At 42.2% G+C, this 21,873-nt stretch overlaps 1 protein-coding gene across 3 annotated transcripts in view; it reads right to left on the bottom strand.

Annotated features, from left to right (window-relative positions):
• Nucleotides 1-1,036: 1,036 nt before the first annotated feature.
• The window catches only part of flrt2 (fibronectin leucine rich transmembrane protein 2), a 44,732-nt gene continuing 23,895 nt past the window's right edge, over nucleotides 1,037-21,873 (bottom strand). The window contains exons 1-2 of one of the 3 annotated variants that reach the window (XM_044169757.1): nucleotides 10,542-10,565; nucleotides 1,037-7,683 (exon numbers count right to left, since the gene is read on the bottom strand). In XM_044169757.1, the coding sequence (XP_044025692.1) occupies nucleotides 5,254-7,236 (1,983 nt within the window). In that variant the 5' untranslated portion in view covers nucleotides 7,237-7,683; nucleotides 10,542-10,565 and the 3' untranslated portion in view covers nucleotides 1,037-5,253. The other 2 variants (XM_044169754.1, XM_044169756.1) reach the window with 2 other exon arrangements.

The raw sequence follows: 21,873 nt of genomic DNA, 5'->3' as shown, positions 1-21,873 counted from the left end.
ATTTTTGGAAGTTATGCTACAGCGTGTGATGCTACAGTCACTTCCTGTTTAGTTGATTGCTTTTAATCAACAGTGTTGCAGATGTTTTCTAGCAACTGATTTGCACATTACTTAAGCCTTTACTAGATAAGAAATGTCTTAAGTTTTAATGGTGCAACCCGTTTTGATAAATAACTAGTTTGAAACTAGCTGGTAGTTACTTAGAACCTTACGCACAAACGTTGTAATGGACTTACAACCCAATCCTGATGAACGCACAGGGGTGAGGTCACACACTCTGAATCTTTCGTGGTGCTCGTTACACAACACACAAGGAGAGGAGAATAGCAAAGTAGATGATTTTAGTGCCAAATCCTCAGTTCTCTTCAGCCACTTGGCCTCCGCAAAGAGCCTACGATTCTGCAATAACAAATCACATTTTGACATTTGGGGGTTTCGAGAAAAATAACACATTTCCCGCTCAGAGTACCAGAGTGGCACACCCTCTTGTGTTTCAACTGAATGCATGTGGTTAATTGTCATAGTGAATTAAGATTGGGCTAATGTGGGTTTTTTAGCGGGCTGGAGGTTACAAAGGCAACATTGGGATGTGGTTATGGGGAGGGGGGGAAAAAAAGTTGGACTTTGGTAGAACACACAGATTTGGAGAAAGAGCCCGTTCTGGGATTTACTTGTGCCATACAAGTAGAATGAGAGAGTATCCTGGATTTTCCCCAGATGAACGCTAAGCTGCTGTGGCTACGCTAAGATGTCCCAAGCTTCCCGTATAGAAATAAGAGGATAACTTGGCATGGTGTGGTACAGCACAAATCTTTGACCCAGAATTACTAGTGTCTGACCCAAAATAGATTTAGCGAGGCCGGAGTTTCTGTACACACTCTCTGCTCTCTGCTCTGATAGTTTGACAGCTTATGCCAGCACAACAAAACTAATGTGTAAAAGACAAAGAATGTAGGATCACTCATTAAAGCACAACAGAATATACACTTTCATTAGATTGTGGTGATAGCTTTCTAAAATAAAAAGGAGTGATCGCTCAAATCCAATGGCTCTTTTATTTTCAAAAAGCTTCATTTAAGTATTTACAGTTTGTGCAAAAACATTTAAAGGTTTCAAGGACTTTACATTGTAAGTTCAACCTCAAGGCACATACATGGAACAACATCAATATTTCATCATGAGAACAGAAATTTAACTTTGGTTCCTAAGAAAACTTGGTGTGGATGGTCAACATAACACTGCAGTATCTCGATGAGAAGAAGTATCCCAACGTAGCCGTTTTACATGCACTGTAAATTTCCAGCCTTCTTTCTCTTGAAAAAAATACTGGACAAATCCAAACAAAAATGAAAGGCTATGAAGCTAAATACAGTACATGCAAAAATCCTTGAATGAATGTTACTGGCTAATATATTTTTGCAGCGTACAGGAAGAAAAGATGACTTTAAATGTATTCTGTTTCAACCACTCGTGCGTTGTGTCTGAACTGACCTCTCCGAGATTAAACATAATTATCTCAACGTGATTCGATGAGCTTTAAGGGAAATTACTTTTCGGCACCCTGAAACAGTAATAATCCGACGCTAGCAGTCCGTAATACGTTTTGTGTAATTCCATTGGTCACGGCACCGCAGCAGAGTACTTTCATCAAGCAAGTAGAAAATTAAGAGTAATGTACGCTGCAAAACCACCAAAGCGCCTTTTCCCCGTCTGGTTGAATCATTAGCCATGCACCGCTTAAGGTCTGGCACTATGGATGAACAGTCTCTCGTTAGCTACTGTGTTGTCACACTTAATGTTGTTCTTCCTGTTAATACTGTTATTGTTGCCACCGTGGCTGTTGGAGAAATGTGCTTTCTGTTCAGCATTCTCGTTGCCGTCTTTTTATGTCTCGTTTTTTTCTTCGCTCTTTCTTTCTCCCACTCAACGCTCTCTCTCTAGCTAATCATTCAGTCCTGCATGAAAGGTAAGGCAAATATCTGTCTCTGTTACACATTCACAGACAAGGGAGCTAGTATATGTTGCAACAGTTTGATCCCCCCCCTTGTTTGATCGGCATGTGACTTAAAATAGGGCTTTCATTTATAACAAAGAATAATCGAAACAATATCTGATGTAAATGTTCAAGTGTTTATGGTCCGCTGTGGATATTAGTAGAAAAAGGTTAAAATAAAAAGTGGAGATGCTTTGATAACCACAGAAGATCTTAGTATTAATAAACCCAAAATGAAAAAAAATTGTCTTAAAATATTATTTTGCTTAAAATAAGTGTAATTCATTGGCAAGGGGAATGAGATCATTACAATCATTCATTTTGTTGCAATGAGAATCGACTTATTTTAGGAATTTTTTTCCCTTTAAGGAATAGTTTTTAATAGACATTTTGCAAAATACGCTTATTCACTTTTTGCCAAGAGTTAGATGAGACGATTGATACCAGCCTCATGTCTGTATGGTAAATATGAAGCTACAGCCAGCAGCCAGTTAGCTTAGCTTAGCTTAGCATAAAGACAGGAAATGGGGAAATAGCTGGTCTGGCTCTGTCCAAAGGTAACAAAATCCGCCTACCAGCACCTCTAAAGTTCACAAATTAACATCTTGCTTGTTTAATCCATATAAAAATAACTCAATGTGGTTTTACGGCAGATTGGCTTACCTTTGGACAGAGCCAGGCTAGCTGGTTGCCCTTGTCTCCACTATTTATGCTAAGCTAAACTAATGTGGCTGCTGGTGGTGGCTTCATATTTACCGTACAGACATGACAATGGAATCAAACTTCTCATCTAGCTCTTGGCAAGAAAGTGAATAAGCATATCTCCCAAAATGTTGAACTTTTGTTTTAAATATTGTCTTGATAACAGAGCTTTTGTATTTTCAAGATATTCTAAAAAAAATGCCAAATAAAACTCCAACAAAAAGGTCTCGTTCCACTGGAAAAACACGTCAGTTGTCTTATTAAAACATGATTTTGAAGACATAATATGACACTAAACCATTGTCTTGGTTAAACAGAATTTAAGTAGTTGATGTGATCACGATTTGAGCTATTGCTGGAATTACAGTAAGTCCGGCTACTTTGAGATATTCCAAATGCTGAGGTGAATCCTCTCAGAGAAAATGGCGACACTCTGGAATAACTCGAGTACAAGCCCTTAAAAAATAATTTGACTTTAAATGTTCGGCCTAGTTTGTGTTGATTCTCTACCGCGTATGTTCGAGCAGCTGTGCGCCTCACAAAGAGTTAACATCTCCCAGCGTGAGATCCATGCAGCCAAGTGAAAATAAGGTCTACATATTTTTCTCCCTTTTTTGGTCGAGGATTATGAGGAGAGGTGGGTGGGTGGGGGTGGGGGTTGGGGGGGAGGGGGGTATCGGCGGTGGGAATTCTTTAAGCTTGGCCCCTCAAAATAAAATCTTGTCAAATCAAATAAAGTCCTTCTTAAGAAGCGCATAATAAAGACCTCTCGCTGGCACCTCGCATGCAAAAAGCTGCCACCACAGCCTAGGAGCTGAAGGGCAGGAAAACTGTTTTAATTGAGCCCATGCAGCGATCAGAGGTGTAGAGACAGACAGGGAGACAGGGAGACAGACGAAGAACAGAGGAACAGAAAATGAGGGTAGATAGGGTGAAAATCATCATCGCAGAAACTAATGTTGTGGAGTGAGCAGGTGCATTGTTCAGGTGAGCAAACCATAAATGAAGTAGACAGTCTCATAAGTGTGCACAAAGGGGTAAATGATGAGACACTAGATGAGCTGCTCAGTCACAACGTTGTGAGGATCGTGGGCGGAGTGCGATCTTATTGTTGTAATTTCCTAATTTATCAAAAAGCCTAATGAACGCTGGGACAAGGTTGAAATAAGTGGGTGTATAATTAGCGTTATGTGTGTGCTTTTTATAAAATCCATCACGCTCTCTCCACACACACACACACACACACACACACACACACACGCAGGGAGGAACAGAGGCTTTCCCCCCATGATAGACCACAGTGGTGAAAATCCATTTCATTTAGCTACCAAACACAGAAAACACTCTTAGTTTTAAATGATTCCACATCATTAAGTAGCTCGATGAGCAATAATACTCTAAACAATGCTGTTTGAGCATGAGTTATATCGTCTGGGTAATGGACTCCAGGGGAATGGTGGAGGTAAAGTGATCTATGCAGCTTTCTCTCTGTCTGCCTGTCCTGCCCTCTGTTCCTCTGTCCCACACACAACGCTGAGGGAAACCGCCCCCTTGTGGCCTCACTTGCCAAAACAGGGGAAAAAAAAGAAGCAGAACAAATTAGGGAATTTCTTCAAAAGGATCTGTGAGTCTCAGCACATCTATGCGCCTCATTAGGGACAATAATCCTTTGTTGCTTTTTAAACTCGTGTTTGTAATTGCACCTCCTTACAAAATGACGCTGAAAATGACGCATCCTTTTTGAGAGTTTTCCAAAAAGTGTCTCTTGACTAAGCCCACCTTTGTTCCACTGTAAACCAACAGAACAAAGGTGCTTTTAGTGTTAAGGCACTTTTGGGAAATCTCAGTCCAGGCTTTTTAACAGCCCCGATAATATTCTCCCTACACAACCGTCCACAGTCCTTTACATGTGATCACAACCTCTGCTCATTTCCTGCCTTACTTCCATTAATAAGAAAGTGCACTTCAATTCTTTTTTACAACATGCCACCAGTGAACCAGTGCTATATTTCCACAGCGCTCTAATCAGCAGTGTTTGGATTTCCCCTGCGCTGTGTTGTCTTTACTACTGTTCTGTTGTACTGGGGAGGGTTTGCAGTGTTTCAAAGCGCAAAAAGGCCATATTTTGCTTCTGTGGTTAGCAAAGGATCCCAGCCCTCTAAGCGCCCCAACATTTCCAAGGCTGACAGCTTTTGTCAGAAGCTACACCCAGGGTGCCGTGATTGTACAAATCCATGTTCATGTACAGTACTGACCATTAAAACAACTTTCAAAACCCTGCTGGTTATAAAAAAAGAAACACTTGAATCTCTTTTTCTAAGAATAAAAAAGATAGCAGAGAATCCCACATTATTATCCACAGTATAAATTACATTGTAGACAGAACTTGGAAATATATATAGTACAGTTATATTTCACTAGAATTTTTATGTTTTTTTTGTTGTCTACACAAACAGTGTGTGTGTGTGTGTGTGTGTGTGTGTATTTATGCATGTATTGTTAAGTGTTTCTGGTATGTGTGTGTATGTGTGAATGCCGCTGTACTATTTGCTGCTGCATCACGTGTGGCAGAACTCTGTGCTGGGCACGTTGCTGCTCTTGCAGTAGGCTATGCTGTTGTTACTGAGGTGACAGTCTCTAAATCCAATGCCCCCGTTGGGCGTGTAGATGGGTTGAATGCGGAAATCTCCCTTGAGCAGCTGCTCATTGTTCAGCGCCACTATCTGGAAACTTGTCTCAGTCATCTCCAGAATGGAGTTATCCTTCTTGGTTCCAGCCTCGCAGTAGTCGTCTTTTCTCCTGCCCCGGTTGTATTTCCACTTGGTCGAAGATGACCGGCTCTTTCTGTGCATGTGCCAGCAGAACAGGCTGAGCAGCGTTACCAGGATGATAAGCACCGCCCCACCTATGATCCCAGCCATCAGCAGCGTGGAGTTGATGCTCTCCTGTGGAGCTTGCTCTCTACCGGGAGGCTTGGTAGACATGGCAGGCTTGGTCCTGGCCTCAGAGCATATAGTATCCTCTCCGGGCCTGTAGGAGTTAAGGGTGTCCAGCACGTGCACGCAGATCCGATACACGGACCGGGGCTCCAGGTTGGTGAGGCTAATATGCCGCCGGTCCCCGCTCACCGTCCTCTCCTGCATTCCTTCGTTTATTTGGCTTTGGCCCCTTTTCACCCACGTGACCTTGTAGGCTGTGACAGTGAAATAGGAGGCCCAGCTCACCTCGATATTGGTGGAGTTGACCACATGGAAGGAGATCTGAAGGGGATCCGCATACGGAGGCAGGGGCCCGGGAGGGTTGTTATGGATCGGGGGTAAGGGAGGGGAGGGTGAGTCAAAGTAGTAAGGGATGGATGTGGTGATGAGGGTGGAGATCATGGTGGTGATAGGGGTGGTTGTGGGTGGGGGAGGGGGTGTGGAGCGGAGGGTGGGCCAGGGCGGCTGGTCAACATCAACTGGGCACTCTATAATATCCAGCGTGAGCTCTCTGATTGCCATGCCACGCACCTGGTCTGGACTCAGGCACACAAACCCTCGGGCGTTGATGGAGGAAGGCAAAGACTTCAGCCACACCACCACCCATTTCACAGCACAGTCACAACGCCAGGGGTTATTTCGCACCATGAGATGCTTTAGGCTCGACAGGCCATCGAACACACCCTGTGTAAGAGTCTGAAGCTGGTTGCTGGAGATATCCAGTTTTTCCAGCCTATTTAGGGCAGCGAAGGCTGCCACAGGGATCTGGTTGATCTGGTTCTCCTGCAGGCTGAGTTTGACCAGTGACTGGCTGGGCAGAAGGGGAGGGGGGAAGGTGAGTGAATTGCGGGCCAGGGCCAGCTCACGGAGGTTGACCAGGTCCTGGAAGGTTCCCGGTGCAATGCCCTCGTCCGTCAGCAAGTTCCCGTCCAGAAGGAGGCGCTGCAGACGTGTCACATTCTGAAAGGCCTCCTCTGCAATAACAGCAATGCGGTTCTCATCCAACCGCAGCTCTTTCAGGTCCTCAGGAAGGCCAATGGGAACGCTGCTCAAGTGGTTCTTGGTGAGGAAGAGGAGTTTGAGGCTTACCGCCTCCCTAAAGGCCCCTTCTTCTACCCCCACTGTGGAGATGGAGTTATCATCAAGGTGCAGCTCCTCTAGTCGAGTCAGCTGGGCCAGGGCTGCCTTGGAGATCGTTTGGATATTGTTCTCCTGGAGATGCAGGACCCTGGTGTTTTTGGGCAGATTGACAGGGAACTCGTCCAGCTGGTTACCGTAGAGATACACAGTCTCCACGGAGGCCAGATTGTGAAGTTCCACAGGGAAGCCAGCATTGTTTATCTGGTTGTTATGTAGAAAGAGGACCTTGAAGCCCTCCTGTATCCCCAGAGGCACTGATGTCAGGCTGCGCTCATTGCAGTACACAAACGGGTTGTCACAACGACACTCTTCCGGGCAAGAGGCACCCGGGCTGAATTGCATTTGGAGGCTTAGGATGACAGTCAACCAAAATTGCAGGAATGAAGCCCAATCTTTATTCCAGGGTCCAGCCAGAAACTCCATAGTGGAAAAACAAAACAGGAAAAGGGAAACCAACAATAAAAAAAAAGAACTGGAATAAAATTAAACAAATGTGAAAATCAGAAAGGCAATGACGTATATATCCACCAAAAACCAGACCCACGAAAAGTCCACCTAGGAGAGTCAGGTAATGATGCAGTTAGCTGGGAAAAGAGCAGGAAACCGTGGGAGTAATCCTGTAAATGCTAGTCCTCAGCTGAAGAGCGATGGTCTCATTAGTGGTGGCCAGTCCTCTGACTGACTCCATCCATGCTGAGACATCAGACCATAGCAGGACTCTTCACTCGTTGCTCCATGCAGAGCTCAGCCAGGGCCAATTTGAAGCCACGCAGTAGAGAGCCACCACAGGCTCCACTCGCCTGTCCGTCACACACTGCTGGTCCCCGACCAGGGCAGAGTCCAAGGGGGGTGACATTTGAATCCAGAGACCTGTGGGAAAACAAAGAAATGCTGGATTAGTATATTTAGGGGTGGCCTGTTCTCGGAGGAAAAAAAAAGGGGCCTCTCTTGTCCCCTCTCTTCCTCTGTCTCTTTATTTGACATACAAACATGCACACGCACACACACACACACACCAACTTTCTTTCCCTCCCTCTCTCCCAAACAGAAAGACAGAGTCACAAAACATAGCGTTCACTGCTGATGTCAAATTATGCGTTGGCTATTAAAAAAAGGAGTCAAACCATCTGATAAATATTCAGAACAGCTCTTGCACATCCGGTTTCACAGACATAAAGAAGGCTTTTATCCCTTCCGCTCTATCAAAGGAGGGAATAGAGCACTGCAAGGACACACACGCATGGATTCACAGAGGTTCTGAGCAACATTAATGCTGCTTAATGGAAAACAGGCTAAATAGAGATAAGGCTAATAAAGACATCATCTCTTTGTGTGCCAACAAGGATGCACAGGATATTTCCTGGAAAAAAAATACGGAACAGAAAGCAAGTTACGACTGTGTTTTTTCTGTCTGCTTGAGCAGACATTGTGGGCAGAGGTACACGAGTAAACACACAAATGCTTACAGTAAACAGAGGCAATTGTTTTAGCGGTGGCCTTAGGAGGAGCTCGTTATTACATGCAGGCCTGAACACACCATCGAACTCAAGATTTAAGGCTGTGAAGAGTGGAATTACAAAACAAAGGAGAGGCAGTCGAGGAATAGAGACCCTGCATATCAGCTCCTCCTCTCGCTAGAGTGACATACACGAGCTGTCAAATGAAATGGGATTGGAAAATAATTTAGACCTTCCACCTGCAATAAATGATCGATACTGGCTATTTTTCAGCATGGAGAGACTTGTAGTAAAGCACAAGGCCATTGGATTACAGTAGACCCCTAGAACCATTATTCCAAGTTTTATGACCCATCAAACATTTTTTCCCCCCACATGATTGAAATATACTGGTTGTCATTTGTAGCTTTCAGCTTAACTGAAGCTCCACCCTGAGTCAATGTTGGATGACACACAATAACAGGAAGGATGGGTTGAATGTTAAACACAGGGATGGCCATGAGCGTGGATTAAGGTGTCCTGCAGGGTTTGTCAAGAAAGAGGAGTAGCCACATAATTCAGAAAATAATCCGAATTCTTGCTGTTTGGGTTATTTATTTTTACTACATTTCTGATTTGTTATGTCTGGCAGCCATGACAAGGGAATTTTATCAAGAAAGGATATCATAGTAAAATAAAAAATAGTAAGCAAAGGAAATCCATGTATTTGCCCTTGTAGACCGGCTTGTTTGTTGACAGCCTGCATGGGCTCTTTGTGGCTGAGATGGAGAAACAATCCTTTGACACACATCTGTGATCTACTTTTCTAAATTGAAAGAGCTAAATTTAATCAAATAAGCTTCGGGGTGGGTATAAGCAACCACATGAGGCGATAAAATGTGCTGCCACAGCAGCAGAATCAACAGCAGAAGGCAGCAGCATCAAGATTATAGCTGCATAAATAAAATTTCAGTCCAAATAATAACCTTAAAAATAAGCGCGACATCAAGTTGCTCTTTATTTGACACCACCAAACCTGATAAATGGTGGACATGGACAGATCAAGGAGGGAAAGTTATCGAAAGACTTCTTTTTTCCCCTCCCTTGTTCTTTCTTTTTCATTAAATTTCCAGCCGAGGGAGCACATTTTCTCCCCGCCAGATGAACACTGTGATGTGTGCCCAGGACAATCCGATTAGAACTGGATTTAGCGACAGAAACGCAATTAAAAGTTTAAAATGGATCGGGTATTTAAGAGGCGATAAGAGGCGGATCAGGTATACTTCAAAGCCTGCCCAGTGAGCGGTGTTCATTTGAATGAATTATTTCAAAGGGGGGAATTGAAAACCGTGCAGTGCATTGAGAGTGACCCCCCCCCCCAAAAAAAAAAAGTCAGGTTTTCTCCTGGGTGAAAAAATGTGTTTAACTCGATGAAACATCTAGCCTAATGAACCTACAGATAAATAAGCATCTTAAAAAGTCATTGGGGATAGGTGAATTCATGTCAGTTTATATAGCTATCCTTCCTGGCAGGATGCTTGGGGCTATGAGTTCCAAAGGTGAAAACATATTTGCGGATCTGTTTGTATAGGGGCTTGGTTAACAAAACGTCCATATTTTATAAATTTCATTCAGAATTTGATTTGAAAAGTAGTCGATTGATATACAACGTAGGCCATTTTCCTCTACATTTCTGTCCAACTATGTCCTGGGTTATTGGGAAACAGCCACTGTACCTTTGGCGAGCCTTTATCCATTACAAACCCCGCGGCCGCGTTCAACTTTTCCCCTTTCTTCGAGCCTCTGTCCTTCATGCGGTCCTGCTGTACGACCGTACGTAAAGGTCCGTTCGGTAACGCTGGTGCGAGTCGGTTCCGATCAGCAGCGTGAGCCCGGTGAGTCTACGGAACAGCATATTTCCCTGCATGGGTCCGTCCGCACCGCTGTCCACCACTTTATTGGTCTTCCGACTCCCGGGCGCTTCGAGCTCCTCCGCTTTAACTCAACACCGTCTGCAGCGCACTCGGGCTGAAGAGAGCGGCGGCAGGGTGATCGCGGAGCCCACTTCTCCCGTTCCACACTTCTCCCCGAACGGTGAGGTCGCACTCGCCGAAGTGTCCGCCACCTGAGCCGCCACGGGCCATGACGGGCCAGCTGCGTCCGTCCGGTGCGCTGTTTAGTGGGGGAGCTCAAACTTGCCTTTTAGTGTCTACGCAGCTCAGACCCGGACTCCCTGCGACTTGTTTTCTTAGATGGGTTCAGTTGATAGTGCGACGTGTGTGCTCTGCTCACCTCTCTCTCTCTCCCTCTCTCTCTCTCTCTCTCTCTCTCCTCCCCTCCTCAGAATGAAGAATGCATCTCCAGCAGCTCCGTGATGGCTTTAAGCCACAGATCCTCCCTGCTGCCCTCACACTGCAGAAAATAGTTTGTCTCTCAACACACTTCATTCCTACATTCTCTATTTGCCTGACCGACCGTTGGCCGACCCTGCGACGACGCCGGGGCTTTCATTTGCATTTTAATCACAAAATCCAGGAATTCGTCTTGAAGTCACATTCTCAATGAAAAATCACTGCAGGCCAGAGTCCTTTAATGTTCCTAGTTATTTACTATATCACCGAGGTCACAAATTGTCCCTAGAGGGCCTTATTAGCTATAATTCTGTTGTGTAGGCCTGCGGTAAGATTTAAGGACCACTAGCCCTATTTCTTCTCGGAAGGGTGTTTTTTTTTTTTAATTACAGCTGGATAATTAGCCCCGAGTGCAAAAGCACAGTCTCATCCTTACTTCCCATACTTACTTGTAGTGATTTGAAGCATTTAGACACAGCCAAAGTAATTTCATCTGACAACATTGCTTCTTCGCGCAAATCCTGATTCAGCAGTGCACCGCTGCTCTACCCACACTCTTCAAGCCGGCACGTTGGCCCGCATCTTGTTGTAGGCTGCTCCTCTCGCTGTCTCATTCTTTTACACAACTAAAAGCTTACCACGAAACACACACACACACACACACATATTAGATGAACAAGTGAGACTATGTAACTTTTGAAAGAAAAAAAAAACACAACCTTAGTAGGGCTATTACAAATTAAAGGCTGAACTCATAAGCAATAAAACACCCGTGCCCAATTCACTCCACTCTTTTGCTGTTAGTCTTACTAGCTGCAGTGACTAGTTTAGCTTGGCTAATGTTAGCTAATGTTAGCAAACTTAAGATAGATATTGCTCTCTAATTGACATTACCAAATCAATTTGTTGACTTTATGACTCTTATTTTACTTGTGCTACTATTAGACTATGTTTTAGCATTTACCATTATCCTGCCATTGTCTCTCGTGGCCACAGTTGCTGCTGGTCAGTGAAAGTAGCCTTACTCACTTTAAAATTCACTTCTGCTCAGAAATCAGATATCTTTTGTATTTGTTACCAAAAAGAGTACATTTTAGTTTTTTTTTTAATTTATTTATTGTGTTAGTGTTCCCTGAGGACGTGAATTTGTGGCACCAGCTGACAATGTCATGTGGCTAACGACTTTACAAAGCTAGACGAACTAGCTTCCATTAGCTTGCTAGTTTCCCCTCTGAGTGAAATACAAACTTAACAGCACAACAGTTCCTCCCAAATGTTGAATGGTGTAAAGAGACAGACAGCTGATGTTGAAAAAAGGGGAAAAAACTTATTACACCAAAATTCATAGGCTATATACAAGGCTTTGACCTGCAAGTCAGTGCACCAGGGAAGTTGACAGCGTGTCTCCTAGCAATGCTGGTTATCAAATGTCAGTCATCGTTGCCATGGGAAATGCCCAACCAGAGGATTGAAGCTTCAGTGCTGTTTCCACAGATATGTCCAAAACAGTTTTATCCTCTTTTGAAAATTTCAAAAATATGTACAATAGCCACAGTATCATTACGGTTTATATTTCCTTACTCAGTTTGACTTGAAAAAAAAAAATACTCATGTTCTGTGTTTTCCATGTCAGTTTGTAGCCAAAGCCAGGGTGAGAGAGGCACACAGGAGTCACAAGATCCCCACAGGTCAGCAGGTGCACGGCTGCCTTTGATCTCTGCCTTCAGTCGGCAAATAGTATTAATGTAGCTTTTTGACTTTTGGTGACCCACTTGTACATATACAACTCGTGAAAACTTTCCCAACAAGCGCTGTGGCTACCGATCAAATCACCAGTGGAATTCTGTCCGATCAGGCAGCCCAGCGCGTGTGCCATTGAAGTCTTCTAATGCGGCAACTCTCCGTGAGATGATTTGGTTGCTCTCAGTGTTTGCCTTTCATGTTTAATTTCGGCTGCCACTTCCCCGAGATGGACGGCCGTTGCGAGGCCCAGTCCACAACATTTAATTCCTTCATAAATCAAGCTTCTGTGCACGGCATAAATTATTGATTGAGTGAATTTAGAGGAAACAGCCTATTTTTATTTTCTCCTTGATGGACATGTTTTGCAGTAGTGCGCTCTGTTCCTGGTCGGCACAGCATTATGGAATGTCTCTTTCTGGCACGCAAATGGGGATAAAATGACAGACACTTAAATGGGCGAAAGAGGGGCTACAGGCAAATATGCTCAGGCCATTATCCGGCATGTTAATTTGATTTTGTTCATTGTTGTCAAGCAAAGAACATGAGATGTAAAATAGCTTGAAAATGATTTCATTACATACAAATAATACTTTAAAAAATTTGATTTTAAGCTTCTGTAAGTGAAAACGTTCAACATCTGTATTGTGCCTTCTTCTGGTAGCCTTGCTCTTAAGTTTGGCGAGGACATACTGTATATATTTAAAGGTCTATATTGCACAAATGCAGAAAAATATTTCAGTCTACACCCTCTTCTGAATCTCAAAGTGTAAATTCCCCTTCTCTGCCTTGCCCAGAGACATTCCCAGAGTTTTGGTGTGGCATATTTACTCTGCATGCTTGTGTACCTTGATAAAACTGCAGATACACATGACCCCAGAGCACATCAAAGCCTGCTCTGTCCATCTGCTCCTGTTCAGGCCCCAAACAGTGTTAAAGGGGGGTATGGGTGGGGGTGGGGGGAGAAGCCCACTCAGATATGCAGATATGTTTATCCCTTGGTTATATTCATTCTAGTCCCCGGAGACATCATTAGCTTATCACACTTCTCCCTGCATGAATTTACATCTGGACACTGAAAGGCACTTCAAAGGTGCCAACAACATAAGTGTTTAAAAACCTCCCCACAAGAATTGGCAAGATCTTTGAAAGAAATAACTGTGGGAAGCCACAGTAATATTGCAACTCGCTGAAGCCGTGATATAATCAGGCCCTTCCCTCGAGGTTTCAGTGGCTTAAAGAGAAATATGCTGATAATGTTTAGAGTGGGCGATCAATGTGTTCATTAATTTCTAAGGCGATGTAATTATGTTTACCCCAGTCGATTATCAATCTACATGCATCTAATGCAGGGCTCCCAGAAGAGAATGGCGCATTTTCACAGCCGAGGAAACTAGTCAGCCAACAACATACTGTATATTTTACTCAGCGAGCTGAGAGGAGACGAGGGAGTCGGAGGATTGCACCAACTCCTGAGCCCCTCTAGACCAAAAATTCATTTTTTCTTCCACTTTCGGCTTTTTTTCTGTTGCTCTGTTTCATACACATCGTGATTGGCAGACACTGAAAATTACAATATACAGTACATACAGTACAGACACACACACACACACAACAAATACAAAATAAACACTTTGTAAGAGGACATGGGATTTCCCAAACGATTAAATGTAGCCCCCTAATTAGATGGCAAAGTTAGATTAAATAACATTTACCTCCCCACCTTTCTTCCTTGTTAAAGTCAAACAAATCGACCACTGACTCCCATGTAAGAAAACCGAATACAGCACCGCTCCATCTGAGCCTTCCTCATGTCACACGGGGTGTTGTATGTGGCATTTAAAATGTATAAAAGAATGACTTGTAAGGCTTAAAGTCGCTTTTATAAGATCAAAAAAAAAAGAGAGTAAAATGGTCTCTTGGGCTGTGAAACGATGCTCAATCGGGGTCATTTCATGAGTAGGCAGCGCGCTCTCACGTGAGCATGTGAATTATAGGGGAGGCAAAGTGAACGTAGTGTCCTGAGTGAATGCTGCCCTGTGCTAATGCCAGGCTGTAAAAACACTGACTTGACAACAAGCAAGCCCCTGTAGTTCTGCTGAGGGAGGGATGGGGGAGAGAGAAGCAGGGTGAGAGGGGAACGTAGAGGGGGAAGGAGACAGAAGAAAAGAGGTGGGGAGCTTTAAAGTCACTCAAAAGAGGACAGGAAGAGAGGATTGTGGATTACTGCTGTTTCTTACTGGCTGCCATGTCATCCTTGTCCTCCTAAGATTTAATACCTCAGACAACTACTTAGCAACATGTAATTGTTGAGATAAGTGGTGGCCATTTTGTGCTGACATGTGCTGCTCTCTGCTATGAAAGATAATATAGCTTAAAGGAGCAATCCACCCTTGGAAGGGCCTACTTTGTTTTACATCTCCAGTTTTTGATGTTCGCTGCATTCGTAGCAGTATATCACGGTCAAGCGTGTGGCCCTATTTTGTTCATTTCATGTATCACCATTACATTTCAGTCGGCGCTAAGCATCCGATTTGCCGAAAACGAAATGCCCAGCAATCTCTGAAATACACAGGAGATAGTTTAACAGCACCCACTACTGTATTTCCAGAATCCTCCAAGACTCCACTAATGATCTGGATAAGAAAATGTTGCACGATAAATAAGCCTAATTTAGCCCTTTTTTTTTTTAAGTTGCGCCTCTTTTTAGTCGCAGCTAAATTAAGATGAAATTTCATCATCCCCATAAAATGAACCCTACAGATTTGGATGATCGCCTGACTTTTCCTCTGGTGCCACCAGCAGGTTGACAGTTTCGTTTTTTTAGTGACGTGCCTTAACAGCTATTGGATGGATTACCATGAAATTTGGTGCAGATATCCAACTGACTATGACTAATGACATTCCCATCTGCATCAGCTGTACTTTCATAAGTGCTAATCAGTAAGTGTTAGCATGCTAACAGCTGTTAGCATGACTGTATACTCTCAGTCTTGTTCAAAGATTACCAGTTGTATATTTTTTAGCAGCATCGGATGCTCTGTGACTTGAATGTGAGGCATTAGAGGCACAAACTGGGGCTAGGTCAAGTGCTGTCATTTATACTTTCAATCAACATCTGTACATTTCCCAGGGTGACTTTAGACGGTTTCTTGGGTATAGATCTTTTTACTGTTTACCTATATGAGTTAATGAAGTTGAAAAAAAAAGTAAGAGTAGCGGAAGAACAATGCCATGACATGCCTGGTTGTTCAAATGAGAAAAAAAGGTCCTCAGGATTTGTATTTCAAATACAAAAATGCTAATGTTCTTCCTGTGTAATTATGCAAGAGACTAGAAAAAGCCCTTGATTTTTCCATTGTGCTGCGTTATCTCCAAAACCTGCTGTTTAATTACCACTGATGTTTTACAGCTAAACATTTTTCAGCTTAATCTTCACTGAAGCATTTCCTGGAAATAGTGACGTCTCATCATCGTCTACATTTGGTCAGATATTTATGAGAAAAAGATACAGCACAAGGCTGAAAAATGTGAAGTACTTCGTGTGTGTGTGTGTGTGTTTTTAGTATTAAAAGGCTTAAAGTGCGTGTGTTCTGAGAACTTTACAAATCCATTTATTTAATCTTATTTTGTGAAAATGTGCTGCTACGCACGATTTCCTTATCATTTTATTCCCGATGTTGGGTAACGAGACAGCCAAAGTAAGAATGACACAGCACTTATTTGTTAAAAACAGCCGCGCTGTTTAGGAGTAAAAGTAAAAGGACCCTCGAGACAGCAACTTACAAGAGATCATCAGAGAAAGAACAGAAGAGGAGAAAAATAGACAGATGCCAGGAAGGAGCAGGTCTTGGGGTCACGCGAAAGATGGGCCTGATCCCACCTCCAATCCCTGCAGCTTTTCTTTTGTTTGAAGTCACATCTGGGCTAAATTTCCCCTCCTGAGTTGAGCAAAGAGGAAGTCTTCTGGGTGGGTGGGAGGGGGCTCAGGACCGCTCCTGCCTCCCAGGCTAAACTGTACAAATACTATGAGTCACTAAACAAACCTATATCCAGACCCTGATTCAGTGCTCATCATGGTGGATCCGTGATGACTCCTGGAATGATGTCTTATCGCTATCAGTCATTCAGATACACATGTGAGCAAGCGAAGTAGATACATGTAATCCATCCTGCCAGACTCAAAATGGGGGTGTGGGTGTGAGCCACTAAACGCTACAAATCTCAAAGTAAAACATGAAGCGTTATCGCACCACCTCAGACAAGAGCATTGATACATACATACAAGGCACAACACTGACTTATTTCATCACAAAGGTTATGATCGTCTTCAGCGTTGTGCAGAAGCTGGGTTGTCTCAAGCTGCACATTATTCTGCCGACCGGGAAATCATGTTTACATTTACTTCTGAATAAGCTTTAGTTCCGTGGTTCCCAACCTGGGGCTCGAGAGATGATTAAAGGGGAAGGAATTATGAAAGAAAATCAAATTTTGCCACACTAAATTCCATTTTCCAGTGTGAAACACTCATAGGCACGCACTCTGGGGTTGCAAGTAGACACTGCTTTGTATCAAGGGTTCACAAAAAGCCACTGCTCCACATTTGATCAGAACTGTGAAAACACAATTATATACATGTTTTACAATAATATTAATAATAATAAGAAGAAGATAATACAAGTTTTGACATGCAAGTATAATATGAAATGTTTATTAAGATTGTATATTGTGTAAAATGGGTATTATGATCATTTTTGCCAATTTAATGAACTGCAAATATCTTCTATTGATACATTCCTAGTGGAATATTAAATATTACATATTTTACACATGAAGATCAGTTTACACGACATGAAGAGCACTACTCAGCTTATGAAAACACTTGTATAAAGTAAAATAACTCATTTATCTCGGCTTGGTGACCACAAATTATAACATCTAGCGTTACAAACTTTGGACATGGGCATTTAGCAGGCACGGAGGGTCTAACGAAAAAAGCTATTGAGTTGTGTTATGGGAGTATGCAGGATCCAGCGTTTTTGGAGTTTGACCCATACAAGAGAGTGAAAGTCAGGATATCTTGGCCTCAGCTGCTTCGATTTTTTATTTTTTTTTATCTATCTGTTAAGAGTCCTCCAACTTTATGGAAATGCAATCCTGTAGATCACTGGACACAACCAAAAAAGGTTGGAAACTCCCGTTCAAGGATGTTTTGTTGATAACCAATAAACTAGTTATTCGAACTGCCAAAACACGATTCTACATGTTTCACTGTAAAGATAAAAACTGTTTTGACATATGCAAAAATTTAATATGGAATGTTTATCAAGCTTGTAGAGTGGGTATTGTGATCATTTTGGCTATTTTAATGACACTGTAAAATGTTTCTATCGCTACATGCCTAGTGGATTTAGAGAATATAAAGTGTTCCTCTATTTAATCTTGTTCATTTATTCCTTATAGAACTTTTCACACGAACCACTGCTTTACAGGAATATTATAGGTGAAGACAAATAAGAGAGAAACCGATAACTTAAAGCAAACAATTTAAAAGTATAAGAGACTGATCCATGGGTAATATCATAATAATAATAATAAGACGTTCAAAAGAAAGCAATAAAAAAAATCCCTTACTTCTTTTGAAAGCATTAAGAAATACATAGTGTGATATATGCCAAGCTGAAAAAGAATGTGCTAACCCTGCACGGTTCTGTCTGACCACCTTGATTTGATCAGGACCTTACAGCTGTGGACAGCTGTTTAAAGGCTCAGGCTGCGCTTGAATGACAATCTGTGTTTATCTTTGGCTTTCCCCTCCAACTAATTAACTAAGCCTTGAAACACCAAAACATCACGGTCCCCTGAACCTTTTTCTTTCTGACAGCTTCTCCCTGCAGCTGATTTATTATTGCATGATTTCAAATTAGTGCTGAGTGGAGAATGTCTCACAACAATTTACACTCACATGACCTGAGACACTTATTAATTACTAGATTTTAATTAGAGATAATTACAATGTAGAGCATTTGTGTAGTTTCATATACGCAGATATAATTCTAAACCTTGCTTATTTACTTAACGTGAAGGAAATAAAGAGGAGATCATTATTGCTATCATCTTTATTATTATCATCATTTTGTTAATTTAACGAGTTAGATTATCCAAAACAGCCGCGCACAAACACACACACACACACACTGGGGATGAGGCATGAAGGTTGTTCATTTTCGCTTTACTTCTATACTCCTGTGTCTTCACTTTCAGATTAAATACTATGCCAATCTTTATTCCTCGTGGAAAGTTTTAATTGCCTCGGAAGCAAAGAGACGTTTTAGCTTGCAGTATGGCCAAAAGCATACAATGTAATGGATGTTTGAAAGCGTTGTATTATCTATTTCAGCCCTCCCCTTGTCTTTCAGTGTGAAAAATCCCCCTGATGCATGAGGCAGGAATTTGGATAAATCCAGATTACAGAAGCCAGGTGAAACAGCTTACAAAACACACAGCTAAAAATATAATTATACTGTCAGACACTGCTAAGCTACAGTGTTTAATCCTTTGCCAGGCTGGTGCCATTGCTTGTCTTTTCCTATCAAGTGTCGTAATTTAATATTCTTATCCCGTGCCTTAATATACATTTCTTTCCTCTGGTTAATTCATCATCATCAAAAAAACATTTTCAGGTTATTTATTCTAACAATCACAGTATTAGCCTTGGCAAGCTTTACTGTAACGTAATGCTTTATGGTATTAAAGCCTGGCAAGTGTTCATTTGCTCTTATTTTGGAATATTGCTCACAAGTTGAAATAAAACAACTCACAACAACATGCCCCGGGGATACACAGATGCAGATGAGGCTGCTGGATTTTCTTCTGTTTCTTTTTCCGTCACGTGTTGACAGCGTTAGTACTTTATCTTTTGTTTACAAGATCCTCCAGTGCTGCTTACCATGTCGTGAAAAACATAAATGAGATTTCGCTAAATAGCATTTTTACCCCATATGGTTTTGCTGAGGCAGTAGCCCCTTTAAAACAATCTGCGGTTCCATCTGGTCACTGTGGTTTTTGCCCCTCGCCAGTTTGCCCCCCCCTCCTGCTATCACTTATTGCTGCAGCATGCCGCCCCAGTTAGAGAACAGTCTCACAAAACATCCTGAGGGTGTCTCTAGGTGGACGCCTACATGAGAATTACCGCTCCTCTCAGGGTGCTTCTGGGATGCCTGATGAATCAGGATGCCTTGTTCAGCCTTTATTGGCCTCGTCTTCAAGTCCCATGAAGGAAAAGAACAAAGAGGCTCAGAGGGCGAGAGAGGAAGAGAGGAGGAAAGTCGAGGGGATGAGTTTGGTGTGAGCAATAATGTAAGGCGTATCGATTCGGAGGTATCTGCTTTCATTGCTCATCCCTCACAGGGCAGCAGATCACTCTTCCTCTCTCGCTCAGGTGGCATGGGGCCCAACCCTGGCGCCTGCCACCCTGCCCAGATTAATTGAAGCATGCTGTTGTAAATGAATCACATATGGCTAATATCTCCCCACTTTCCCCTCTCCAGCACACGCTTGCATGACCTATCCTCGTTTGTGTTCTATTTTGGGAACAGGCGACTTCACTCATGTCTCTTTCCTTTTATCTTTAAGGAAGTACTGCTCAACGCAAAAAAAAAAGAGAGAGAGAGAGATGACGAAGAAAGTGTAAAGGTAGCCAAGGTCAGGTGCTCATCGCTTTGAGTTCACTGTAAAATTCATGACTTTCCCTTTTGGTTTTTCATTTGTCTCTTTCCACAGTCCACTCTTTGCTCTTAACTTGGCATAAAGCAGATTAATTGTGCTGTCGTACAAAAGGTAGGAATAAGCCAGCGCACCTGTCCCTGATGCCACCTAGCATTAAGATGAATGCGTCATAGCTTTGGTCTTTATTAGTTATTTATAAGATCCACTGCCCAGAATAACAGCACTAAAAGAAGGGGACAGAGTGAAAAGTCGCTAACGGCATTTTTGGCACTAACTCTCACAGGGAAGGAATATGAAAGAGTGATGAATGTTGACCAAAGTGACATTAACAACAATGTCCTGCCAGGCGGCTAGATGTTTTATGTCAGCACAGCATGGTTGTCATGTTAACATCATGCAAAGTCGAGGCAGTGTGAGCAACCCACAGGAGGAGGATTTGTTTGTCTTAATAAATCTTGACATAAGTTGCTGTAAGCCTTTAATGGTCCCACACAGAAAAAAAGCCATGGAAAAAGTATATTTTTGCATTTCTTAGTGAGCCTCCACCAAATCTTTCAGATGTCCATTTACAGTAAAATTACAACCTACATACATTTTAAAGATGAAAAAGAAATGTAATTACCCATCTCTTTTTATGGACAAGGGAAAAAAAAGCAATAAAACGTTTTACATACAATATGAGTTTTTTTAAATGAATAAATAAATAAATAAAAACTAATAAAAATAACCAAAAGTCATGTAATGTGGAATTATATGCATATTAATATGCAGTGCTCTCTTTATAGGCCACCCCCAGTTATCAGCATGAGGTGGTCAATGTCCACAACTGTGCTTAAATTTTGCTTTGTTGAATCATTATTAGCAGTATAAGCAGTATCACGTTGGATTTAGTCATTGTATTTTTAATTAAAATATCTGAAAAATCATACAGATATTATAACTGTATTCCATGCCAATATTCAGTTTTGGTAAAAAAAAAAAAAAAAAAAAAAGGAAAAAGAAATATTACTATTTACATCATTCTGTTCAGTAAGCTCTAAAGCTAAAGTAAGTCAAAACAACACTAAGGGTCTATAGCCATGCTAGCAGCGCTGTGAGGCTGTACTTAGACACAGTGGTGCTTTGAGCTAAATGCTAACAGTGACAATACCAACATACTGATGTTAAGTAGGTATAATGTTTACCATGTTCACCATCTTAATTTAGCGTGATAGCATGCTAACATTTGCTAATTAGCACTAAACACAAAGTACAGATGAGTCATTAGTTTGCAGATATTTGGTTATAAACCATATAAGTATCGGACAGACTGACATTTTGACCTGATGATGGTGCTAGAGGAAAAGTTAAAGGGTCACCAAAGTTATTACAATTCATCCTAAGCGGGATCATGAACGGCTGTACATAATGCCATGGCAATCCATCCCATAGTTGTTGACATAATTTGGTCTGAACCAAAGTGGTGGACCGACCGACAGATTGACATTGCCATCCTTAGCATGGGTAATAAAATATGATTACCTATAAAAACCATAAACATGCTAAGCTAAGAGCATATTTTCTGCTACTAACTTCCTTGAAGTAACCCACCTGAAAAGGTCATTTTTCAACAAGAACTCACAACTCAAAATGTGCTCTTCCTAACCGTTGAGAAGACCATCAAAGGAGGAGCCGAGTGGACTTTGTAGCACTCGTGGGATTATTCTGTTCCTGTCAAATGAGATTTGGAGCGCTGCAACAGGCGTTTACACACTATGAGCTAATATCTGAACTGACTCAAGATGTCTGATAGCTAACGAGAACAC

Source organism: Siniperca chuatsi, linkage group LG16, assembly GCF_020085105.1.
Source record: "Siniperca chuatsi isolate FFG_IHB_CAS linkage group LG16, ASM2008510v1, whole genome shotgun sequence".
Taxonomy (NCBI): Eukaryota; Metazoa; Chordata; class Actinopteri; order Centrarchiformes; family Sinipercidae; genus Siniperca; species Siniperca chuatsi.
The sequence above is the reverse complement of the archived record's forward strand: the minus strand, read 5'-3'. Positions and strand labels throughout refer to the sequence as shown.